At 35.1% G+C, this 21,831-nt stretch overlaps 1 protein-coding gene across 2 annotated transcripts; it reads right to left on the bottom strand.

The window, feature by feature from the left end:
- Positions 1 to 3,333: 3,333 nt before the first annotated feature.
- Positions 3,334 to 20,217, bottom strand: LOC107811089 (uncharacterized). 2 transcript variants are annotated; one of them, XM_016635955.2, is made up of 5 exons: positions 19,874 to 20,217; positions 19,596 to 19,789; positions 15,675 to 15,993; positions 8,236 to 8,331; positions 3,334 to 3,612 (listed from the first exon to the last, which is right to left on the bottom strand). In XM_016635955.2, exons 1-5 carry the CDS (start codon positions 19,967 to 19,969, stop codon positions 3,577 to 3,579), a joined length of 741 nt encoding a protein of 246 aa, XP_016491441.2. In that variant the 5' UTR covers positions 19,970 to 20,217; the 3' UTR covers positions 3,334 to 3,576. The 2 variants fall into 2 exon arrangements, with proteins under 2 accessions (XP_016491441.2, XP_016491442.2); XM_016635956.2 differs by lacking the exon at positions 8,236 to 8,331.
- Positions 20,218 to 21,831: the final 1,614 nt, after the last annotated feature.

Genomic DNA, 21,831 nt, shown 5'->3' with positions numbered 1-21,831 from the left:
TAGAAATTCAAGGATCGTGATCGTACCATATGGCCCAAATCATGGATCGGCATTTCTCATGCTTGTCTGGTCTTATTTCATATAATGTGTTTTATTATTTGTTGCGTGGGGTATGAATATGATAACTCTGTCCTTCAATGTTTAATAATAATGAAGCTTTGTAAAGTTCGAGCAAGAGCGAAGCTTCCGATTACATTGGAATTAGCTTTCGGGTCTGTTTGGAAAGTATATACGGTCGAAATCAGATATATCCGATTTCACGGGTTCGAGGGGTCGCCTAAAGCCCGAGTTCAGGATGGGTCGAGTTCGAGCTCGATGGACCAAGCTCGAGCCCTATGACATAGTACAAGGCCCGAGAATCGAAGTACGCTATAAGTATCGAAGCCGAGTATGCTCAACCCCAAGATGATGCCGTTATGAGATTGTAACAGAAAGAACAAGATTCCCGCCATGTCCCCAAAATCATGGCGTAAATTCTGGAATCGATTTGTACGAAAGGTACGAATCCGTACTAGGCAGTTAGACAGTTGTCCCAATAAGATTCCTTACTGTAAATAGAAATGTACCTTATTAAGGGTTCCCCTATTATATAAAGGGGACCCCAATCATTTGTAACTATCATCAATCATTGGCAAAGAATATACTCTCTTACTTTCTTACTCACATTTCATCAGAATTGTCCTTTAACTTTATTGTTCTTGACCTACCTCAAGGCCACCTTAGCTCGAGGCCGAGACTGGCTTCCTTACTGGCTTCATTTATACGTTAGGTTTCTTGGTTAATAATTAGTATTAAACTAAATCATGTATCTTTAAAACCATAAACAAGTTTAATTGTTACTCGTATTTTCGAGGTAAACAGAAAGTCACCGAGTAATTGAAATTTGTGTAATTATTAGGATAGTAATTACATATTATTATAATTACGACAACTTGTTTGTTTGTCATAATATAATTACAGTGTAATTACAAGTGTATTGTTTGGTTGCACAAGTATAATTACACAATTAGATTAACTTTAACTATAAAGTTAATAATCAAAAATTAAAAGCTAAAACTTACCGAATATTTGCCTTTATAAATAATATTAAATTTGATATTTAAGATAGATATAATTTCTTGAAAATATATTAATTACTAATCATATATTTGTAACTAATATTATTAAAAAAATGATATATATTTTTTAAATTAATAATATTTTACTTTAATAAATTATAAAAACAAAAGGTACATATTTTGTAAAAATATAGGACTGCATGCTTGATAAAATAATTAAATTTATAAATATAACTCCACAATATTACTCAAATGTTTTACGAAAAAATAATCTATCAATTTTAACTGAAAAATAAATGGCATGCAATCTAAATTAATAAGAGAATACTATTAAAGCAAATAAAATGGAAGCAAAAATATAATGTAAATTCAAAATCCAATAAAATAGATAACATAATACTCGTATGTAAAATTACAACATAAAATAAATTAAGTTTCAATATAATTTAAGTACGTATAATTCAAAGAAAAGGAAAAATATAAGTCTATAACTTCATTCAACTATGAGATTCTACTTCAATGATATCACTAATTATATGCTAGGTTTATTAATGATTCATTATTTTTAATATTAGGAGGAGTAGTTTCAAAACTAGAATAATAGCACAATTATGCTAAATGAAAAAAAAAAAAAAAAGAAGAAGAAGAAGAAGAAGGAGCAACTACATGGAATCACAAAAATAAAGGTCGGAAAATACAAATATTATTTAAGTATTAAAAATTAATCTTATCATTTTAACATAGTTAAGTTTGCATATAACCTCATCCAATAACAAGGTTCAACTTTAATAACATCATACATTATAAGTCAAGTTTGTGGATGACTTATTTTTTATAAGGTTATGGGGTATAATTTCTTAGCAAACTAAGGATAATAACATAACTATGTAATAAAGAAAAATAATTAAGAAAAAACAAAATATGAGAAATTATGTAGAACACGTGAAGTAAAGATTGGGAAATGAGAAATAAGGAAACAAAAAAAATGTAAAAAAATATTATTTGAAAAAAAAAATTAAAAAGAAAAAAAAGAATAGAAATAAAAAGTAAATTAAAAAGAAAAGAAAAGTGATTCAAAAAACAATCTGGTAATTATACCATGTAATTACCCTCCCTCTTGAATTTGGGTATGAGAGAAGATGAGTTTGTGTATGTTTGGAAGATGAGAGGAGATAGAGAGAATTTTTGACACCTTGGAAATTAAGAAGTGAAGAAAAAACTAAGGCCTAATCAATTTAAAGAGGAAGAGTTTAATTGGATAACAACTACGTTTTTCAGAAGTTCAGAGATCTAATCAAAGTAGGAAGCAGTTTGAAGAGACGTTTATGATTCTCCCTAGAATCTAGGCACTTATTGTGTTTTTGGGACTCTTTTAAATCCCACGTTTAATGGATTACTTATAACTTGATAAATGCATATAATTTTTAACTTAGGATTTACCATTCTTACTTCAAAATATTTTTTGAATCTTTTTCATTCATGAGGAGCAACAAGTTAGACTAGTTGATAGTTGAAATGAGTTGATTTTATGCTACCTTCAATTGATGAAAAGGCAAAAAGCTCACATTCCCATAGAGCAAGTTTTATTACTGACGGCATAAAAAGGGCTTTTAAAACATGTACTCGACCAAAATTATGTACAGCCCCTAGCTAATATACATGCACTATACACAAAATGTATAAAGATACATTTTTCCGGGCTGCTATATTAGTTAATTACTCTAAAAAAATATCCACACAATCATGTCACGTATAAGGTTATTACAACTTTTGTGATAAGTATTAATCAATATTCAATAATATGCGATGAGAAGTTAACATTAACTAATAGTATAAAAAGAAAAAAGAGTTAGCATATATAGTTTAAATTCTTTTCCATATAGTGAAAGACAAGGGCTAGGGCAAAAGTATTCAACTAGCACAAAGTGCAAGTATCAAGACACTCCTGAAGCATGAACTGCAATGACAATACCTGCCAAAGAATAGATGAAAGATGCAAATTGCACCAGCTCTTGTTAAGTACCCTCCAGTTACTGCAAGACTTCCCCGACATCACCTCACAAGCATTAAAAATGCATCTCCAGTCACGGCGCAGTTTTGCTTCCATAGATAATAAGCTAAACGAGGACCAGTAACATATCGAGCCACATCAAATCAAGTCCAATACGAATGTGAGGAAGATACAAGGGAAGAAATAGAAGTCGGTTACCAGTGCAATTGAATTCAAAACCTATCTTCACTTGATGAACCTCATACTGAGACATCTTCAAGACGCTTTTACTTGAAAGGTGTAAAATTGCATTGCCAAAATATGGGAACTTACATGATTATCTTTACATGACAACAAAAAGACAAGGTTTATCATTTGTATTTATCCTGGAAAAGAATACTACCATTTGGTGACTGTACAGAACTCACTACCATACACAAACCTGCCGGATCAAGTGAATAAACTAAATCTCCAGATAAAAAATGGAGAATGGACGTTTCCCAAATGCTCATCGAAAAACAACCAATTTCAGACATGATAGGGACTTCTTGCAGCATTCTCATCCTGCAAACAAAACTTAATGAATGAGCTAGGAAAAGAATCTATCCTCGAAATTAAGTACAACTAAAAAGTATATCTATGTATCACCCAAGTAATCAATTTGCCAGTAATACCTCCTCTGACAATCTAAATTAAGAGATAAAAAATGCTGCTACTTATCCTACTATTTCACAGCCAAATGAAGCACATTCCAATGTTTGTAGTACGTTATCTTAGGTCCAATGTTTGCTGGAGTTTTTGTCTTTTATGCCAATAGACAATGTAGAGAACTTAAAAGTAGAAGCAAGTTTAAATATATGCACTGCAAGTTTAGCCAGCATAAGACTAAAGTTGCTGTGAGATTACAGAGGATTGTGGTACCTAAATGCAAACAACTCAGTTATCTAGGCTCGCTATTTAAGGAGAATGAAATAATAGACGAAGATGTTACACATAAAATCAAAATCCGATGGTTGAAATGGAAGTGCGACTGGAGTGTTCAGTGACATAAAGATGCCTACCACAGTGATAGGCAAGTTCCATAAAACTAGTGCTGGCAAAATGAGCCCATATTTTGTCAACCCGGCCAATCCACCCCTATTTTAATTGGTTGGATGAGTGATATTTAAGTTGGGTAAAATTTAGGCTTCCATCCATATTCAACCGTAGAAATATGGTATTCATGGGTAAAATACGGGTTAGCCTAGTGGGTTATCTTCCAACTTTTGCTCACTCAAAATACATGATATCATTTTTTAAATTGAAAATGCTATAAAGGTATTCTAACTCCTTTTCCTTGGTATGTTTCTTCTCACTATAGTTGACTATGTGAGTTTTTTTTTTCTTCTAAATATTGTAAGTATTGTTTACTATTGTTTAGCGTCTTTGTTCTTTCTAGATGCGTACTTGCATACAAAAAATAGTTTAAGTAGAAGCAAATTTGTATAATTTTTCATTTGTTCTTGAAGATTACATGTTAAGAAAGAGAATATTTTTTCCCACTTGAAATACATCACTTTCAATAAAGAGGTACTCAAGAGTACATTAAGGATATGCTTGGTATGAAGGAAAATATTTTTCAATCTCCCCCCCCCTATTCCCCATCCCCACCAACCCACCCCTACACCCCCACTCACACCCTCCCTTTTACAATGTTATATCAATGTTATATGGGAGCAAATGTTGGGCTGTAAAAGTCCAACACGTCCACAAAATGAGTGTCACATAGCTGCGGATGCTATGATGGATTTACGACCTCACAAGATTAGACAAGCTGGAAAATGAGCACGTTCGCTAGAAAGTGCAAGTAGCTCACATTGGGAATAAAATGAGAGGTCTTGAGATGGTTTAGTTATATCCTACATCGACCTCCAGATGCACTGTTATGTAGGTGTGAGATCATGTAAGTGAAGGTGTAAGATGGAACGAGGTAGATCTAAATCACATGGAAGGAAGTTGTCTCGAAAGATCTACGATCTCTTGGAATCCATGGACTTAGCGAAAGATAGAGCACAATAGAAGAAAAGATCTATATATGCGATAACCATTAGTTGGGAATATGTTTTAGACCTGATAGCACACTACTTCAGGTCCTATGCTTTCTAGGAGTATATATTAGTCCTATTATAGATTATTATGCCCGGATAAAATATAGAGAACTTCTAATGCTTTTATTTTTATTCTTATTTTGTATAATATTACAACAACAACCCAGTAAAATCCCTCTAGTGGGGTTTGGGGAGGGTAGTGTGTACGCAGACCTTACCCCTACCCCAAAGGAGTAGACAGACTGTTTCCGGAAGACCCTCGGCTCAAGAAAACAAAATAACAAAAGGAGACAATATTAGTAATCCACATAAATCGTAAGAAAAATAAGAACAATATGAAATGTAGAAGAAAGATGCAAAGCTAAAGGGAAAGCTAATAAAAAGGTCCTGTAATGAAAAGTGAGATAGTAAGACACAACATTGCCATTAACTAACTATCTTAGACAAAAAACCCTACTAGACTAGTCTTACAAATGTACGAAGTAATGCGTGACTCAAATGCCTCCTAACCTACAACCCTAATACTCGACCTCCACATCTTCCTATCAAGTGTCATGTCCTCAGAAATCTGAAGTCTCGTCATATCCTGCCTAATCACCTCTCCCCAAGATCGATGTAAGTACTTGCACCAAAAGAAAATGCAAAACATATACTTTACAACACAAGATGATCCAAAATATACAAAGTGTTCTTCCTATTGAAATTTCAAAGCAGTTCAAGTGCAGCAGAAAAGAATCGTACTCTTCTCAGATGCTAATGTTTCGCAGATACGTTAAAGACTAATGACAGTAGAGACTAGATGGTATCTGAGGTATCAATGGAAATTGTCTGAAGCCTTTTCAGAGGTAAAATTGGAGATTATTAATAGTATAAATAGGAATAGTCCTGTCTGGTTGACTCGCAAAATCTCGACTCAGAAGGTCTCTCTTTGGAATATACATTCAGATCTCCATTGTCGTCTGAGACCTTAAATAATACTAGGTAAGAGAACAGCAGTAACAAGAGAACTATCTCTTGTTTAGTACCGGACATTTTAAAAGTTGTTCACAATTGACGCTAAAAAGTTAGTCTAATAATGAGATCCAGAAGAACTTCCCAGATACACGGGTTAAGACAGGTAGATCCCTTATCTCCCTTCCTCTTCATTTTAGCCATGGAAGGACTCAGTCAGATGCTCGATAAAGCAAAGCAGCTACAATGGATAGAAGGAAACCCTTCAACAGATTCTATTTCAGTTTCACACCTATTGTATGCAGATGACACAATAATCTTTTGTGGTGCTGAAAGATCTCAGGTACAACACCTCAATCTCACTCTACTCATATTTGAAGCCAGCTCAGGCCTGCATATCAATATGTTAAAGAGTGTACTATTCCCTGTCAATGAAGTCCCTAACTTGGAAGCTCTGGCTGCTATCTTATGCTGAGATGCTGGTGCCTTTCCAACTACTTACTTGGGCCTTCCCTTGGGGGCTAAATACAAATCAGCTGGTGTGTGGAATTGGGTCACTGGAAAGGTGGAAAAAAGACTGTCAACATGGCAGCTAGAATACATTTCAGTGGGTGGCAGACTGACCTTGATAAATAGTGTCTTGGAATAGCATGTCAATCTTTCCCATGCCTAGTAAGGTCCTAAAATCACTGCACAAAGCTAGAAGAACCTTTCTCTGGAAACGTAACTCTGAAGGTCATAAGCTCCACCATGTCAAGTGGTCCAGAGTAATACAGCCAAAATCCCAAGGTGGACGGGGATTCAGAGACCTCACAAAGCACAACAAGAGCATGGTAATGAAATGGCTAGGAAGATTTGGAGATGAAGGCTCTAGCTTATGGAAAGAGGTGGTTGCTGCCAAACATGAGCAACAGTCCCACTGGTGCACTAAACACAACAAAGCACCTCATGGACACATCAGCAGCCTATGGGAGGAATTCTCACAGAACACATCATTCAAGATTGGAAATAGGTTACATGTCAAGTTCTGGAAGGATAAATGGTTGGGCACAAACACCCTGAAGGACAGTTATACATCCTTATATCAAATGGCCAATGCTCCAGACTCAACAATAGCTAAAAACAGATCAGAAGGAAGGAGGTCCAACTTGGGACCTCCTGTTTAGAAGAAACATACAGGACTGGGAACTGGAAAGTCTTTTGGAACTCTATGGAGGACATGGAATCTTCTCCATGAATGAACAAGCATCAGTCAGACTCAAGTAGGGCAACTCTGAATCAGGCTCTTACACTGTGAAGGCAGGCTACAGACACTTCTGCGAGTAGACTGAAATCATTGATTCCTGGCCCTGGAAACTGATTTGGAAGACAAAACTGCCCAAAAAAAGTAATATGCTTCTCATGGACACCACTTAGGCCTTAGGGGAGCCTGTCTCACACAAGATAACCCTCTGTAGGAGGAGTTCTCATGTGGTCTATGCTTTTTTCCATTCTGGTAAGCTGGACCCTACCTCAGGGCATTAAGGAAGCAGTTGAAGGGTGGAACAAGTGGAAAGTTGACAGAGCCATCAGGAAAATCAGGAAGATGATCCCCCCTTGTATCTTTTGGGTTCTTTGGCAAGAAAGGAATCGCAGATGTTTTACTGGAATTTCAACTCCTCCTCCTCCCTTTTTGAAAGCTAAATGTCTAGTGTACCTTTTTAGTTGGAGCAACCTAACCCCTCTAAATAATGTTGCCTCACATCTAGATTTTATCAGTTCACTTATTTTGACTTGGGCCATGCTTTTGTTCTTTTGCTTTTTTGGTTAGCTCCCTGGCTGGAATTGAAACAAATTGTAGTGGAGCTAACATTGACCTCGTTAGTATTTCTGCATCTTCTGGATGCCATCAATGAAACATCTTACCTCATCAAAAAGAAAAACTTCCAGATACCCTTCTCATTCAATGATGAAAATATCAGTGGCAGCCACCTAGTAAAGAACTCAATTTTGTCCACGAAAATCAAAGAGCTCTTCAGGATTCAAAAGTGTCATTTAGTAAAGAGGAGGTGCATTGCAATCTATAACTTCATTTAGATCATATGAAGTCCAAAACTAAGAGTTATGAAACGCTAACTTGACAAAGTCAACCATATTATGGACAACTCACGTCGGTGATGCGGATAGATCTGCTCATTGATGGCTTAAATTGAATTGTTTTCGCCGTAGAAGGTGATCCAATCACAATGCCATTATTTGGACTACCCTAAGAACAACAGAATGAGAATATAATGGTCATCAAATATAGCATAACAAGAATTTTATTAGCTAATCATGCTTCAGGTAAACTCAAAAATGCAGAAAAATATGCACTAAATCTCAGAGTAAAAAACCACAGTAAAATATAGCCATCATGCGCTTTGTAACAACTGCCCACTGCAATTTCTGCTACAGAGATGTATCATTGTGCTTTTACTAGCTTCAGAAATACTCCTATTTCTCCAAAGTTATGTACCACGCTTTCTATTTTAGGATGTCCTAAATATTTATCTCGCCTTTCAAAAGTAATAAATGCATACAAATTTCACGAATCCAAACTCATTTAACAATTCAAATCTAAGTCATGATGTTTCCCACATCGAACTAACTTTTGAATTACTAGTTTAATATTTCCAGTCTTTTGAGGTTTTTGCACACCCCTTAAGAAAAATATTTAATAGCCTTAATCATAAGAGTTTTTGTCTAAACTACCCTTTATTTCTCTTTTAAACTTTTTTCTTTTAAGTGGAACATTATGACCTTCGATTCAGATTAGTAACAACATCAGCTACATAGTCGAGTGAAAGATTAATTTTCTTTCAGTATACTAGTCTCTCCTCTATCCATGTCTCAATCTATTCGCGTGTCACTTTCCATCAATTCTTACTTATCTCAATAAACCCCAATGAAATTTAATTGGTGCTAAAAATTTCAACTAGAAGATTTTATTCTGATAAAGAAATGGATATTGGGTATAATTCAATCTCAAAAACTAGCCCATGAGGTGAAGATTGCCCAAATCATATAAGGAGACCAAGTCCCCCGTCCCTTAGCCGATGTGGGAGACTCAAGACCCATCTTCCCCCCCCCCCCCTCCTCCTCCCCCGCACGCCCAGGCCTACCAGCTGGAGCATGGACAAATAATATGGGGACCCAACATCGGTGAAACAAAGAACTGGGATGGGTTTGGCTCTGATACCATGATAAAGAAGACCAAGTCCCTCATCCCTTAGCCGATGAGGGAGGCTCCACATATTTTATTATACTAGAATTTCAGTATTTCCCACAAAAAACTATCCTATAAAAGAAGACTTAACTTTCTTAAATGCAAATAAACATGGACACAAAACTGAGTTACCAAATTCCATCAATTCAATTATATCTAAACATGATTGTTGAACCTGACAATGATTATATTGCAACATGTGTCTTGATCTCAATATTGATGTATTATATAGTTCCTAAACTTAATCTTAATTCAAACTCTCCAAGAGTTGAGACATTTGTAGATATTGAATTTTCGGCTCTACATTTTTTAGATACAAATTTGCATCAACTTTTGTTTAAAATAAATATATAATAGGAGGTGAATGACTACTAATCTAAAGTTAATGTAATTTAATTGCTCGGGAAGATACCCACTTTGATCTAGTAATTGTCAATAAGCTTGAAAAATGAGTAACTAGTGATTGTATTGACGGTTGAGAGATTTTTAGAAAAATGTGTACCACCTCCTATCTACATTATTTGCGAATTTGGCTAAATGAATTTCTTTCAGAATATTTAAAGATTCAGAAAATGAGAAAGGCATTTGTTTGCAAATCTACTCTTGCTCCAGTAAGTAATCTATACAATTATCTGATTAATCTCTCAATTGTCATTAGAATGTTGAACACACCATATAGTCATTAATCACTCATTATCCAAGCTTATTAACATTTACTAGTGGAGAGGTTTTCTAGGCAAGTAAATTACACCTATGTTAGAGCAGTAGTCATTCATCTTCTATTATAAATTTAATCTTGACCATCGATGTTGTGATTTAGATTAGGTACTTGTTGTCTACCAACATAATTATTGCCAGGTTCAACATGCATGTTTAAATCTAATTGAATTGATTAAATGTGGTGGCTCTATCTTGTCCATGTTTATCTCAATGTTTAAGAAAGTTTGCTCCATTTAAATTTCTTTGAGGTTTATTGAGGTAAGTAAAAATTGATGGATGGCACTTGAATAAGGTAAGACTTGGATAGGGGAGAGATTAATGTACCAAGAGAAAGTTAATCTTTTAATCGACATGTAACTATTGTTTGAATAGATCTCAAGAATCATAATGTCCACCTTAAAAAGAAAAAACATGAAGGATAGTTTAGATAAATACTCTTATGATTAAAGCTATTAAATGTCTTTCTTAAGGTGTGCGCAAAAATCTTGACGACTAGTATAGGAAAGAGGTTAGTAAATCATTTATTGGAGCAACGATAGATTGGGAAAATGTAAATAAATGACTCTTGGTTTTCTAAAATGTCAAATATGTTGAAACAAATTCAAATGATAAGAGATAGTATAATCTGAAAAAATTCTCAGTCTCAATGCCTAGCCAAACACATAAAATAGGACGAATGGAGTAAATATATAGAGATCTTTTTTGTGGATATCGTTTAGAAAACCTTATCTAGTTTGGTCCAAAAAATCATTTAATGCTCGAGGATAATTCACAGATCAAATTTTACTAAGCGCTATTTTCTTGACAGTTAACTGGCTTCGCCGCAGGAAAAAAAGGTTCTTTAGTAATTTTCAGTCTTGAACCAAGATCTTTAGTAGCTAATAATGGGAATTCACTTTGACAATTGAATATTCAAATAAACATTCTTCAAATATAGCAGTTAACGACAGAGCTAGAAAAACACGGCCCATGCAGTTCTAATAGAAAAATCCATTTGAATCATAATAGTTAAATAAATATAATGTTGAAGTTATGAAAATCATGCTTTAAGTTTTGCATAAGAACTAACATGCACACAATCTTCCAGTTCAGCTTTCTATTGATGATTATTAATCTATTTCATCATATAGCTTTATGGTATTTTTGAAAATAAGGCTTCATTATACTGATCACCTGTCTATCTTGGTATAGGTAATGGGACATATCTCTAATTGATTACCTCCCCCCTAAGACTTGAGTGTTCTGGAACTCGAAATGTCAAGTATTTCTGTCACTTCCTCCTTGATATCTTGTGTCTTACTCCTATCTCATTTTGTCACACAACCATGATTTTCTTATAATATTTATCTAGCACTTTTTAATTTATTTTTTTCCAGAAATAGTTGGGCAAATTTGCTAGATGAACAATGTTTAGGAGTTCCTTTAGTCAGTTTAGAGATGTGCATGTTACTAGAAATTGAAAAGAATCCTTTTTTGGTAAAGAACATTACATATTAAATATAGGAATGAGACGGAAAATGGAGGAAAATGGATAATGAAGATTCATATAACCGAACTGAACTAACAGGATTAAGGAACAATTGTTATTGTTGTTGTTAATGTAGTTAGACAAGATACTCAAATGATACTGGCTTAGCATCCATAAAGGAAATATTGTGACTTATACGAATATTCATATATCTTTTTTTTGGGGGATAACTGTAGCGTTCGGGCTAGGTAACTCTATCCACCAAGGCTGGATAGATGGGAAGAAATCACCTAGATTTTTTGCCTCCGCTGGGATTTGAGCCTGAAACCTCATAGTTCTCACCCACTTCATTGACCACTAGGCCACACCTTTCGGTGCACGAATATTCTTATATCTACAATATGTGATTTATCTACTATTCATATAGTATCTCCAATACAAAAATTACACGTCCAAAATCAACTTGAAAGTTAGTAAGTTTGACTCCATATAAATCTTAAAAATATGTGGTTTATAGCAATATTCGTACAGTATCTCCAATATAAAATTATAATCAATATTCAATATCAACTTCAAAGATAGTAAGTTTGACTTCCAGTGTTCATTCTTCTAGCGGGCAGAAAGATGAGCCATTTTCAACATAATAGAAGTGTGTATCAGATTCGTGAAAAAATGACTAGGTCCATGGGGCCTGTTGCGAAAATTGAGAAATGAAGTGCAAGTTTCAAAAATTAAAAAATACCAAACATGTATGAATTTAGTACTGTAATAATCACACTGCAACTAATATAACTAATTTTAGTATCTAATTTATAATGCTGCTGAAATTGATCCAAACTCCTGAAAATTACGATTCAAAAAATCAACCGCTTCTCGTTAGGATCACTTTGTGTGTCACTGTTTGAAGTGCACACTTCCCTGAAGCGCATGGCTTCACCACAAAGCGATAACCCCTCCTTATCGCTTCATCGCTTCAACCGACAGGGTGATGGCTTTTAATACAACTCAATTCTAGTGCTACATACACCCTTTTATCACAAACTGACTATTCTACTTTCTATGGTTTTCTTTTACTCAATATTGTGTACATGTAAGGACGTATATTGTTTCTCAACATTCTTCAATATTGTTTCATATTAACAAAATAATGCTAATGATTTTTATACAAAATAATGTCATGTATCCTTCAAAAAGTTGATTATCTCAGTTCGTAAGATCCGGCTATGGGGAATGGATGGTGGCAAACAATATCGATGAGAGGGCCCAAAAGCCAACAGGGACAGCTCTTTGTAGTCGCGGTCCCAAAATGGAGCATATAGAGAGAAATCATATTTCTGGATCGGAAATTATAATCTAATTTAGCAATGCAACTTGTCAGACCATAGGTCACGGTTTTTTTTCTAATCATATTTTTTTAATCGGAAATCTAATCTAATCATTTTTTTAAGGGGAGCATTAGAGCAACTGTCAAGTTGTCTCCATGTGAAGGTCACGGGTTCGAGCCGTGGAATCAGCCACTTATGCTTGCATTAAGGTAGGCTGCCTACATCACACTTCTTAGGGTGCGGCCCTTCCCCGGATCCTGCATGAAACCGGGATACTTCGTGCATCGGGCTGCCCTTTTTTAACATGTCAAACCACTGAACATTGTGTCACTCAAAAAATATAACAAAAAAAGGAAGGATTATGTTGGTGCTAAAGAGATCAACATTTCAGCAATAATGAAAAGAGAAAACAAGGATAATATCAAAATGTAGGGGGGAAAAAAAGAGGAAGATGAAGCAAAGCATCTTCAAGTGGCTGAAATTTCCAATATGGAATCTTAAAACCCTACGGGACCCGTTGTGCTAAAGAGATCAACATTCAGCAAATAATGAAAAAAGAAAATAAGGATAATATTCAAATGTAGGAAGAACAGAGGGAGATGAAGCAAAGCATCTCCAAGGGGCTGATATTTCCAATATGGAAAGTTAAACCCCTGCAGAACCTAAAAGATGAAGGCAGCAGTAACATATGAATTATGAAAAGGAGCTGGGGAACTTCTAGAATTTGTACTCGTGGTGGCAATTATGAAGAATTATTGTATGCGGAGTACATGAGGAAGTCATGTCCCAGAATGATGTCCACTTTGGTTCGCTGGAGTTGGGAGTGCTGGAGTAAGGCAGCTTCAAGGTTTTGCCTTTTTGGTTTGTGTCCCTTAGTGTAAGAAGAATATGGTGCATCTTATTAGATAGATAGTAGGCTAAGTTTTAGTGATTTTATTTGCAGACAGCCACTGACCAAGCGAAACTAAAGAATTATTTTATTTAAAGTAGAATTTGTCTCCACCTATATCAGCCAATTGAACCAGGACATCCATATCTGGAAAGAGGGTATACTTATTAAGCTTGCTTTCCAAATGTCGTTATTATGGATGCTGTAGAAGATGTTTCCTTATTTTAATTAGAAAAGATGGAGTAGCACCAAGGAATGTACAACAACTACTCTTCAGTCCCAGACAAGGTGTGGTCATCTATATGAATCCTCTGACAAAAACTAGAAAACCTTCTTAAAAACATTATTCTGTAAAAAACGCATTTAATTATCTATACTAAATGGAATATCATAGGTGCTCCCAAGAGAGCCTCCCCCTTGTAATGATCCATCCACAGATTAACCCCCCATGTGAGCTTATTATCTAGACAGTTTCTGCTTACCGGTGCCACTACTGCACCATTCTCCCTCTACTCATGGTTTGTAAGTAAAACTATTACTTCTCATTTGCACCAAAAACAAAACCTCCCGCGAACACTCTTCTATTTCCATCCTTCCGTACATTCCACATAAGTGAAAAAGGTACCGCTTCCCATCTATGCTTTTGTGCCTTTTTCCTTTAATCTTCCTGGAATTTCGATTATAAACTGCTGTATCATTTCATATTATTTTGGAGAGAGTAATTTTTTTTTTCTAAGTATATCAAAATTTAGTGAAGCTTCATACAGGAACAAATAGACCGGCATGCCATAGGAAAGAGTCTCCAAGATTTACAGCCCAAAAAAAATTACAGAGGAATTTGGTTTAAATTCTAATCAAACAAACTAGCAGAGAAATACCTTGACAATCAAGAAATGGAGTTCTATAAGTTAAGGTGGTAAAATTTTAAAAATAAGGCAATCAAGTGTATATCCCTAGTTCATAATCTCCTCTTGCAAATTTATAAAATTATTTCTTTTATTAACTGTTGCTAATATTGTAGAATGACCCGAAATTATGCGCATTTCCAAGGTTGAAAAGTTTTGCTCATCTAAAATATTAAACATTTTTCAAACCACCTTTTTTCTTTGATAAGGTAAATTGTACGTATTAATCAAAAGGGAGAGAACTCCCGTATACAGGAAGTATACCAAAAAGTAGAGAATTTACATCAGATGATTCTCTACAAAAGACGCCCAATCTTTTATACAAATAGGGGCTATATGAGTGCACCAAAAAGCGATCAAAGATAAAAGACTATTCTTAATATGTGAAAAAGGAGACTCAATCCCCCCAAAATTCAAACAACCTTTATAAGTTAGAACATTGATCATCCAATCAATCAACAAGATTCAACCCCAAACTAGTAGCAAATAAGTTAAGTTGAGTTGAGTTGTAATCTGACCTATTCCTCAATGTAATATAAAAGCAGTACATGTTTGTATTCCTATCAAGCTAATTATTTCAAATCAAACAAAAATATACCGTGTGGATTCAGGTTAAGCAGATTATAATACTCCTTATAGCACTCTATAGCCGACAACTTTGCCCCAAACCCAGACCATATATCTCAAGCTATGAGCCCATTATGTATATGAGCAAATATTTTTCTTCTTTACTTCATCTTTATTTTCCTCTAGTCAAGCGTAACTAGATCAGCAGTTGTTCCGGTCAAGTCACCAGGTCAGCATCCCAATTATATCATGTTTCCACATCCATTACGTTTTATACATTTTGTAAATGTGTAAAGCAAACAAGTTGGAGGAATAAGTCATGGAGAGTTCAAATACTTCTGAAACAAATCAAATTCAAGGTCCACATCACTTACTAAGACAATACAAAGCAATTGAAACATGACAAATTCATATTACATATAAAAGGATAAAGAAAGAGAGGAAGGAAAGCGCCAAAGTGAGCTGCTTACCCTGCAAAAATATGTTTCGTCTTTACCGTCTTCGAACAAGGAGGAATAATATGCAGGATCATATACAGAACCACCTAGAGCATCATCAGAATTGGATGGCTGTCTAGTTAAGGGAGTTGCAGGATTGAGAAAACTGTTTCTCATATCAACATCTGCTTCTCGGGGAACTGAACTCTCTATATAAGAAACACCCAGCCTATACATTTGAATCCACAATAGTGAAGATGATAATCTCACACAAAATCCAATAATTTGCATGGAGAGAGTGAGTTTCACCGAGAAGATAACAAAGGTTCCATAAATTGTAGACGAAATATTCCTGCATGGATAAATGAAGTTCAGGAAGAAATTTTAACTTTTATAACATTTAAGGACTGTGGTAAATTTACTGGACAAGGATGTCTGAGAACACAATATATGAGTGATGGCTGGCTCTACCTGCATTCTTAGAAAGTGATGCAGCAGCCAATGATGTTACCAACAACAACAACAACTACTACTACTACTATGCTTCAGTCCCAAACAAGTTGGGGTCGACTATATGAATCCTCACTGACCACGTACAAAACCAAAAAACACATCCAGAAAGTGAGCAATAGAGAAGATTCTATTCTTAGGGATTGTTAACTACTTGTGCTAGAAGGAATTCAAAGAACTAAAGCTAGAAGTTAATTACTTCAATGATATTTAGCCCAGACACCCATTTATTAGACTATTATTTGATTGCTTTCTAAAGAGGAAAAGATAAGGGTGTGTACTTATCATCAGTCTAGGATTAGTTATGCTACACGGACACAGGGCAATTCTTCTAGAATATTATTACATGGGGCAACAGGATCACAGAGGAGGAACTTCTTCAATAGCATTTGATAGTATCTTTTCTTGAGTCAGTCAGTCTCATAGTATTTTCCATATCTGATATATATTAAATAGAAAAAAATGAATTTGGAGAGTGTGTTGATCCTTAAACATAAAAAGAGGAGGCCTCGCTAAGAAGCTACTTACGAAGTATAGATAGCCTATCCATAGAGCTCCAAAAGATGATGTCACTGATAATCTGTGAAACCTAGATTTCGAAAGTGGGGAGATTTGGGTGGATTCGGAAAAATCAAACAAGACAAGTAGAAGTTCCTGCATAATTATTTCCTGCATCTATGCAGAAAAGAAGCTGGAAATAACTTTAAAATGATGCAAACTAAGGGAGATAAGATGATAATGAGGGAGGTAGGCGCAAAATATTTTACAATTCTTTCACTTGTAGCTTCCAGAAAGAGGAGATAAAATGGAGGTGTGGAAACTGAATCTCCGAAAAATGTAGCTTTCTTTGATTGTTCTGCAAGTGGAAGACACTATTTTAAAGGCGTACAATCTGGAAAAGAGCAGGATGATATTGTGTGATTTGGTGCGGCATGTGCAAACTGGAGAAAATGCTAATCATCTCTTATTACATTGCAGGTTCGCTCATGAACCCTGTGTTCTCATTTTTCAATATCTCATGAGCATTACCGAGGACAAATGGGAGATTACTGAAGATCGGCAAGAAAGGAAGGCAGCATGGGAAAAATACTCCATTCTTTCTTGTTTGAAGTTGTGGGCACCAGCAAGTATATGTTGTCCTTTAATCATTGGTTATCAAAAAATATCAGCTTTCCTTTAATCATTCTTGGGTGCTCACAGTGAATAACCTTTAAACCCAAGTCCTTTCTCATGTTCTTTTCCAGACAGAATTTCCAGGTCAGTCCAGATTCAAATTACTATTCAACAAGAGAAGACCCATTACCCCCCCCCCCCCCACACACACACACACACACACACATATAGCGAAAAGACCCCCGCACTTGTGCAGCGTCAATCTTGGTGCCAAAGAACAAGTTTAACCCTGATTTGAGAAATGACAAAACTACAAATTCGTTCAAGCTTAATTACCTATATATTCAGCTCTATTTATAAAAACAGTTGGAGTATCTCTGTAGAGCCTTACATTGAACCTAAAGAGACACATCACAAAAGATATCAATTATTTGTCTCTTATATTACTCCAATCTTCCATTAACACCAACGCATTTAGTTGTGAGAACTCTTAAACACTTCATCTTTCCTCCACCACGCTACTGTTAGTATCATACTTCTAATTTCAGATACTCATAAATTTTCAATTCCATGCTGGCATTTTTAACTTCCAATTGAAAGCGTGAACATCTGATAAAGCTTCTCCAGTGCATCTACAACTATAACTAAGAACAGAAAAATGAAATTATCTTTTTATTACTCACACATGGTGGTTTCAATGCATAAATCATAATAAATGCCTTACATTTATATTTAAAGGCTGTAATACATTAAAGCTAGAGACTACAATGTACATATCAATTGGAACTCCACTATAGCTCACTCACTCCATTTCTAAAGCACATGCTGGTCGAATATCTTAATTCATCGATCACTAATCTGCATCAATAATTAACTTTAACAATTTGCATCTTCAGAAAAATAATTAATTCAAAAAGCAACAAAAATTTTGGATGGATGGCGCGTTAATTTGATGAGATAGAGAATACTATATCATATGACATATCACTCAGCCTTTCATGTTTCGTTATTGACACGACAATTTTGTGCACTAACAAGCACAAAATAGCAATGAATCATATGATTATCAAGACATTATGAAATCCCCCAAAACATTGAAAGCACAAAATAGCAATGAATCATATGATTGTCAAGACATAACGAAACCCCCAAAACAGTCCTTGTATTCATTAAGATTTCACTTCTTTCTTCTTTGATAACCAAGAAATCCCCAAGGGTTAGTGGTACACGATTTTAAACTCGGTGGATAATGCCCCCCAACCCTTCTCCACCTAAATACCACATTTTTCTCTGTTGGCAAGGTTCGAACTTGTGACGTGCACTTAACTCACAAGTCTTGAGTCTTGCTCTTACAAATAGATCAAAGTCCTGGAACTCATTAAGATTTCATTTCTCCGATCGTCAAATATGTTTAAAGCAAGTTTGGCATCAAAATATCCTCTGAATAAGGATACCTTAAGAGTGTGATTCTCAAATTTCGAGAGATTTTTAACACACACAAGCAGCTGAGGTAACAAGTTGTTAGTGAGTTGTGTTAACTTAATACATCACTCAATACTACAAAAGATATTCAAGTGAAATTTTATAGTGGTTTGTTATTTTATAGTCTCATTCTTAATACACTAAGGGGTTGTTTGGTTGTTGGTTAGAGTTATGCAGGTATTAGTAATGTATGGATTAGTTATGCAGGATCAGTTATGCAGGAATAGTTATATATGGATTAGTTATGTATTATACAGAGTTTTGTTATGCATGGTTTAATTATGAAGAGATTAGTTATGTAGGGATTACTAATGTATGGATTGGTAATTTAAGGATTGTAATGTAGAGATTATTTTCTGTTAAATGTTTAATTTATTTTCATTATCCAATGTGTTATTAAAAATAAATATGAGAGTTTTTTGGTCATTTGAATGTTTAATCCATATATTACGAATACATGTATTAGTTATTATGTCCTACCGTGCATAAATAATACATAGATCTGTTGTATTTATACCCCAACATAAAAAGCAACCAAACATAACATTAGTTATGCTGACTTGTGTACAAACTAAAGGCTACCAAACATGGTATTAGTTATGTTACTCCTAATACATGAATAACTTACTACCAAAACGACCCCTAAAGCTATACAATTATGAAAAGTTCACTAAGTCTTCCTTTTACTCTATGAGTTAAAATATTTACACAATAAGGTCACTTAAAAGTAATTGTAGGTAATTTGATTTAATAGTAAGAATTTGTAACCTAGAATAAATGGCAAGTAACCTAGAATCAGGTTAAATGGCACTGATGTAAAAAATTCATTACAGTCAGTGTATAACTTACCAGATTTCGGATGCGAAAAGAAAGAACCAAGAAACGTCGAGTAAGATGGCACAGAAGAGAAGGAGAGCGTAAGTTCTACCAAGACTCTGACTGCTACTCTCAATAGCCACCAATGCGAATAACCCAATCCCTAAATTGATTAGTGAAACGCCGTTGTATAATGCCCCAAGAGATCCAATCATCGCACAACCAATCTGAACATTAAGTTAAATCACAAATTAATATAATAAGTTTATTTATTTATACCCAAAAAAAAGAAAAGAAAAATCAAAAATTACCTGAACATAGATGAGAATAACAGCAAAGGATTGAATCCTGTCATAATCACGAAGCCACGTCTGTATCTGAGTTCTAAATGCAGAACAAAGCATCATATACCCAAAAAAAATTGAGGAAAAAAGGAGTAGTAGTAGAAGATTGATGATCGTCGCGGGCAATGGGTTCTACATTGAAAATCCCGCAAAAGCGTTCGAATTTCGCTTCTAAAAAACGATGACAGTTCCTACTATTGATTGTGCTTTCATTGGATCAGTGAAGAAGTAAGAATCTTGTTGCCTTTTAGAATTGCAATTAAGGCAGTTATGGGGAAAAGGGGCCAGCCCAGACCCAGAGCAAGGAAAGCCGATTTCCGGGATGTGTTGGTTTCTTTCTTTAAAAAAATTCGACGTAATTCTTGATTTTTGCCGTATTAATTTTTAATTAAATTGGCAATACCTTTTTTTCTTTTTTCTTTTTCTTTTTCTTTTTCTTTTTTCTTTTCTTTTTTAATACAAAATAGTTACTTATGTTTGCGACTATCTTTTTTTTGGCAGAATAGCCTGGGATACACTAATACTTGTTTCGATTTGTTATCCCTGTCCTTACACTCCATAAAGTTTCATCCAGACAAACTTAATCAAAACAAAACTTTTAAATCCTTCTGGTCGTTGACCGAGTTTATGTGGCAGGTAAAGTGGACAAAATGAGTGATTTACACGCACATTAAGTGCGTGAGCTGATGATTTTTCTTTATTAAATAAATAAATAAATACTACCAGCTATTCTAATATGAGAGAAGACTCCCCTTCGTTCTCCCCCCACCCCCCACCCCACCCCCCACCCCGCCCATCATTTCGTTCTGCCCCATCCCCTCTTCTTAGTCCCTTCCCCCTTCGTTCTGCCCTCCCCCGCCCCCCTCTTCTTCTTGTTCAGTCCCTTCCCCCTTCGTCCTGACCCTCCCCCTCCGGCCTCTTCTCCTGTCTTCTTCTTTAGATCCCCTTCCTTCCCCTTTTTTTTCATCTTTCTTCATCCCTTCTTTCGTTAGATTTTCTCCTTGGTGTGTATTTCTTCTTCCATCATGTCATCTTTCCCTTCTCTATGACTCCTCCATTTTTTCCGGTGGTTTTAGTTTTCAAATTTTTTCACAGTCCTTCCAAATTGGGGTAGAAGAATAAGTCAAAATTCAAAAGACTTAATTCTCTGTTCATGTATTTTTCATGGATAGATAATTTTCTATAAAAAAAGAGTGAAGAAAGTAGTGGTACTCGTGGTGGAGGAGTCATGGCATGCGGGTTATTCTTTTAAGAAGGTTGAGTGGGTGGGTTTGAAGAAGGGAGGAGGGGTTTTCTTTAATTTTAAATTTTTGATTTTTTTTATTTTTTGTTTATGAATTAAAATTTTGTTAAATAATATTATTTTGGCATAGAATCTGATGTGGATGTTGATTTGTCATTCACGTCAAGCAAGTGAGCATCACACGATTCCAGAGGTGTTTAAAAGTCTTGTTTTGATTAAGTTGAAGTGTTTGGATGAAACTTTATGAAGTGTAGGGACCGGGATGACAAACCGGAACAAGTACAAGTGTCTCCTAAGCTATTCTGCCTTTTTTGTATGAATGGACTTTAGAAGAGGGTATTATTGGAAGTTGCCAAAAGCAAAGACGGGGAAGCTTTTCAAGAATACAAGAGGATTAAGAAGAAAGCTCTAGACTACTTGTAACAAAAGCTAGAGACAAGAGAAAGGGAGAAATAAATGTTTAAACTAGTGTGATTAAGAGAGAAGAGGGGTAAGGATTCAAATTAAATGAAGTGTATTAAAACTGATTCTCAATAAGTGTTGACAGGAGATAACGATATCAAGGAGAGAAGAAGAGGTTATTTTGATCAATTGTTTAACTCGAACCAAGAGGATAGCATTATAGACCTCCAGGCGCATGTGTCTGATAAAAAAATTTAGTTATACACATAGAATTAGGCCG

Source organism: Nicotiana tabacum, chromosome 22 (assembly GCF_000715075.1).
Source record: "Nicotiana tabacum cultivar K326 chromosome 22, ASM71507v2, whole genome shotgun sequence".
Classification (NCBI taxonomy): domain Eukaryota; kingdom Viridiplantae; phylum Streptophyta; class Magnoliopsida; order Solanales; family Solanaceae; genus Nicotiana; species Nicotiana tabacum.
This window is presented reverse-complemented; position numbering and strand designations above follow the sequence as displayed.

Excerpts from the sequence above, each read along its gene's own strand:
- LOC107811089 (XM_016635955.2), bottom strand. The coding sequence starts at position 19,969 with ATGATGCTTTGTTCTGCATTTAGAACTCAGATACAGACGTGGCTTCGT. Across the intron at positions 15,994-19,595 it reads CTTTTCGCATCCGAAATCTG|GAATATTTCGTCTACAATTT; the intron begins GTAAGTTATACA and ends TTATCCATGCAG. Across the intron at positions 8,332-15,674 it reads ACGAAACATATTTTTGCAGG|GGTAGTCCAAATAATGGCAT; the intron begins GTAAGCAGCTCA and ends TGTTGTTCTTAG.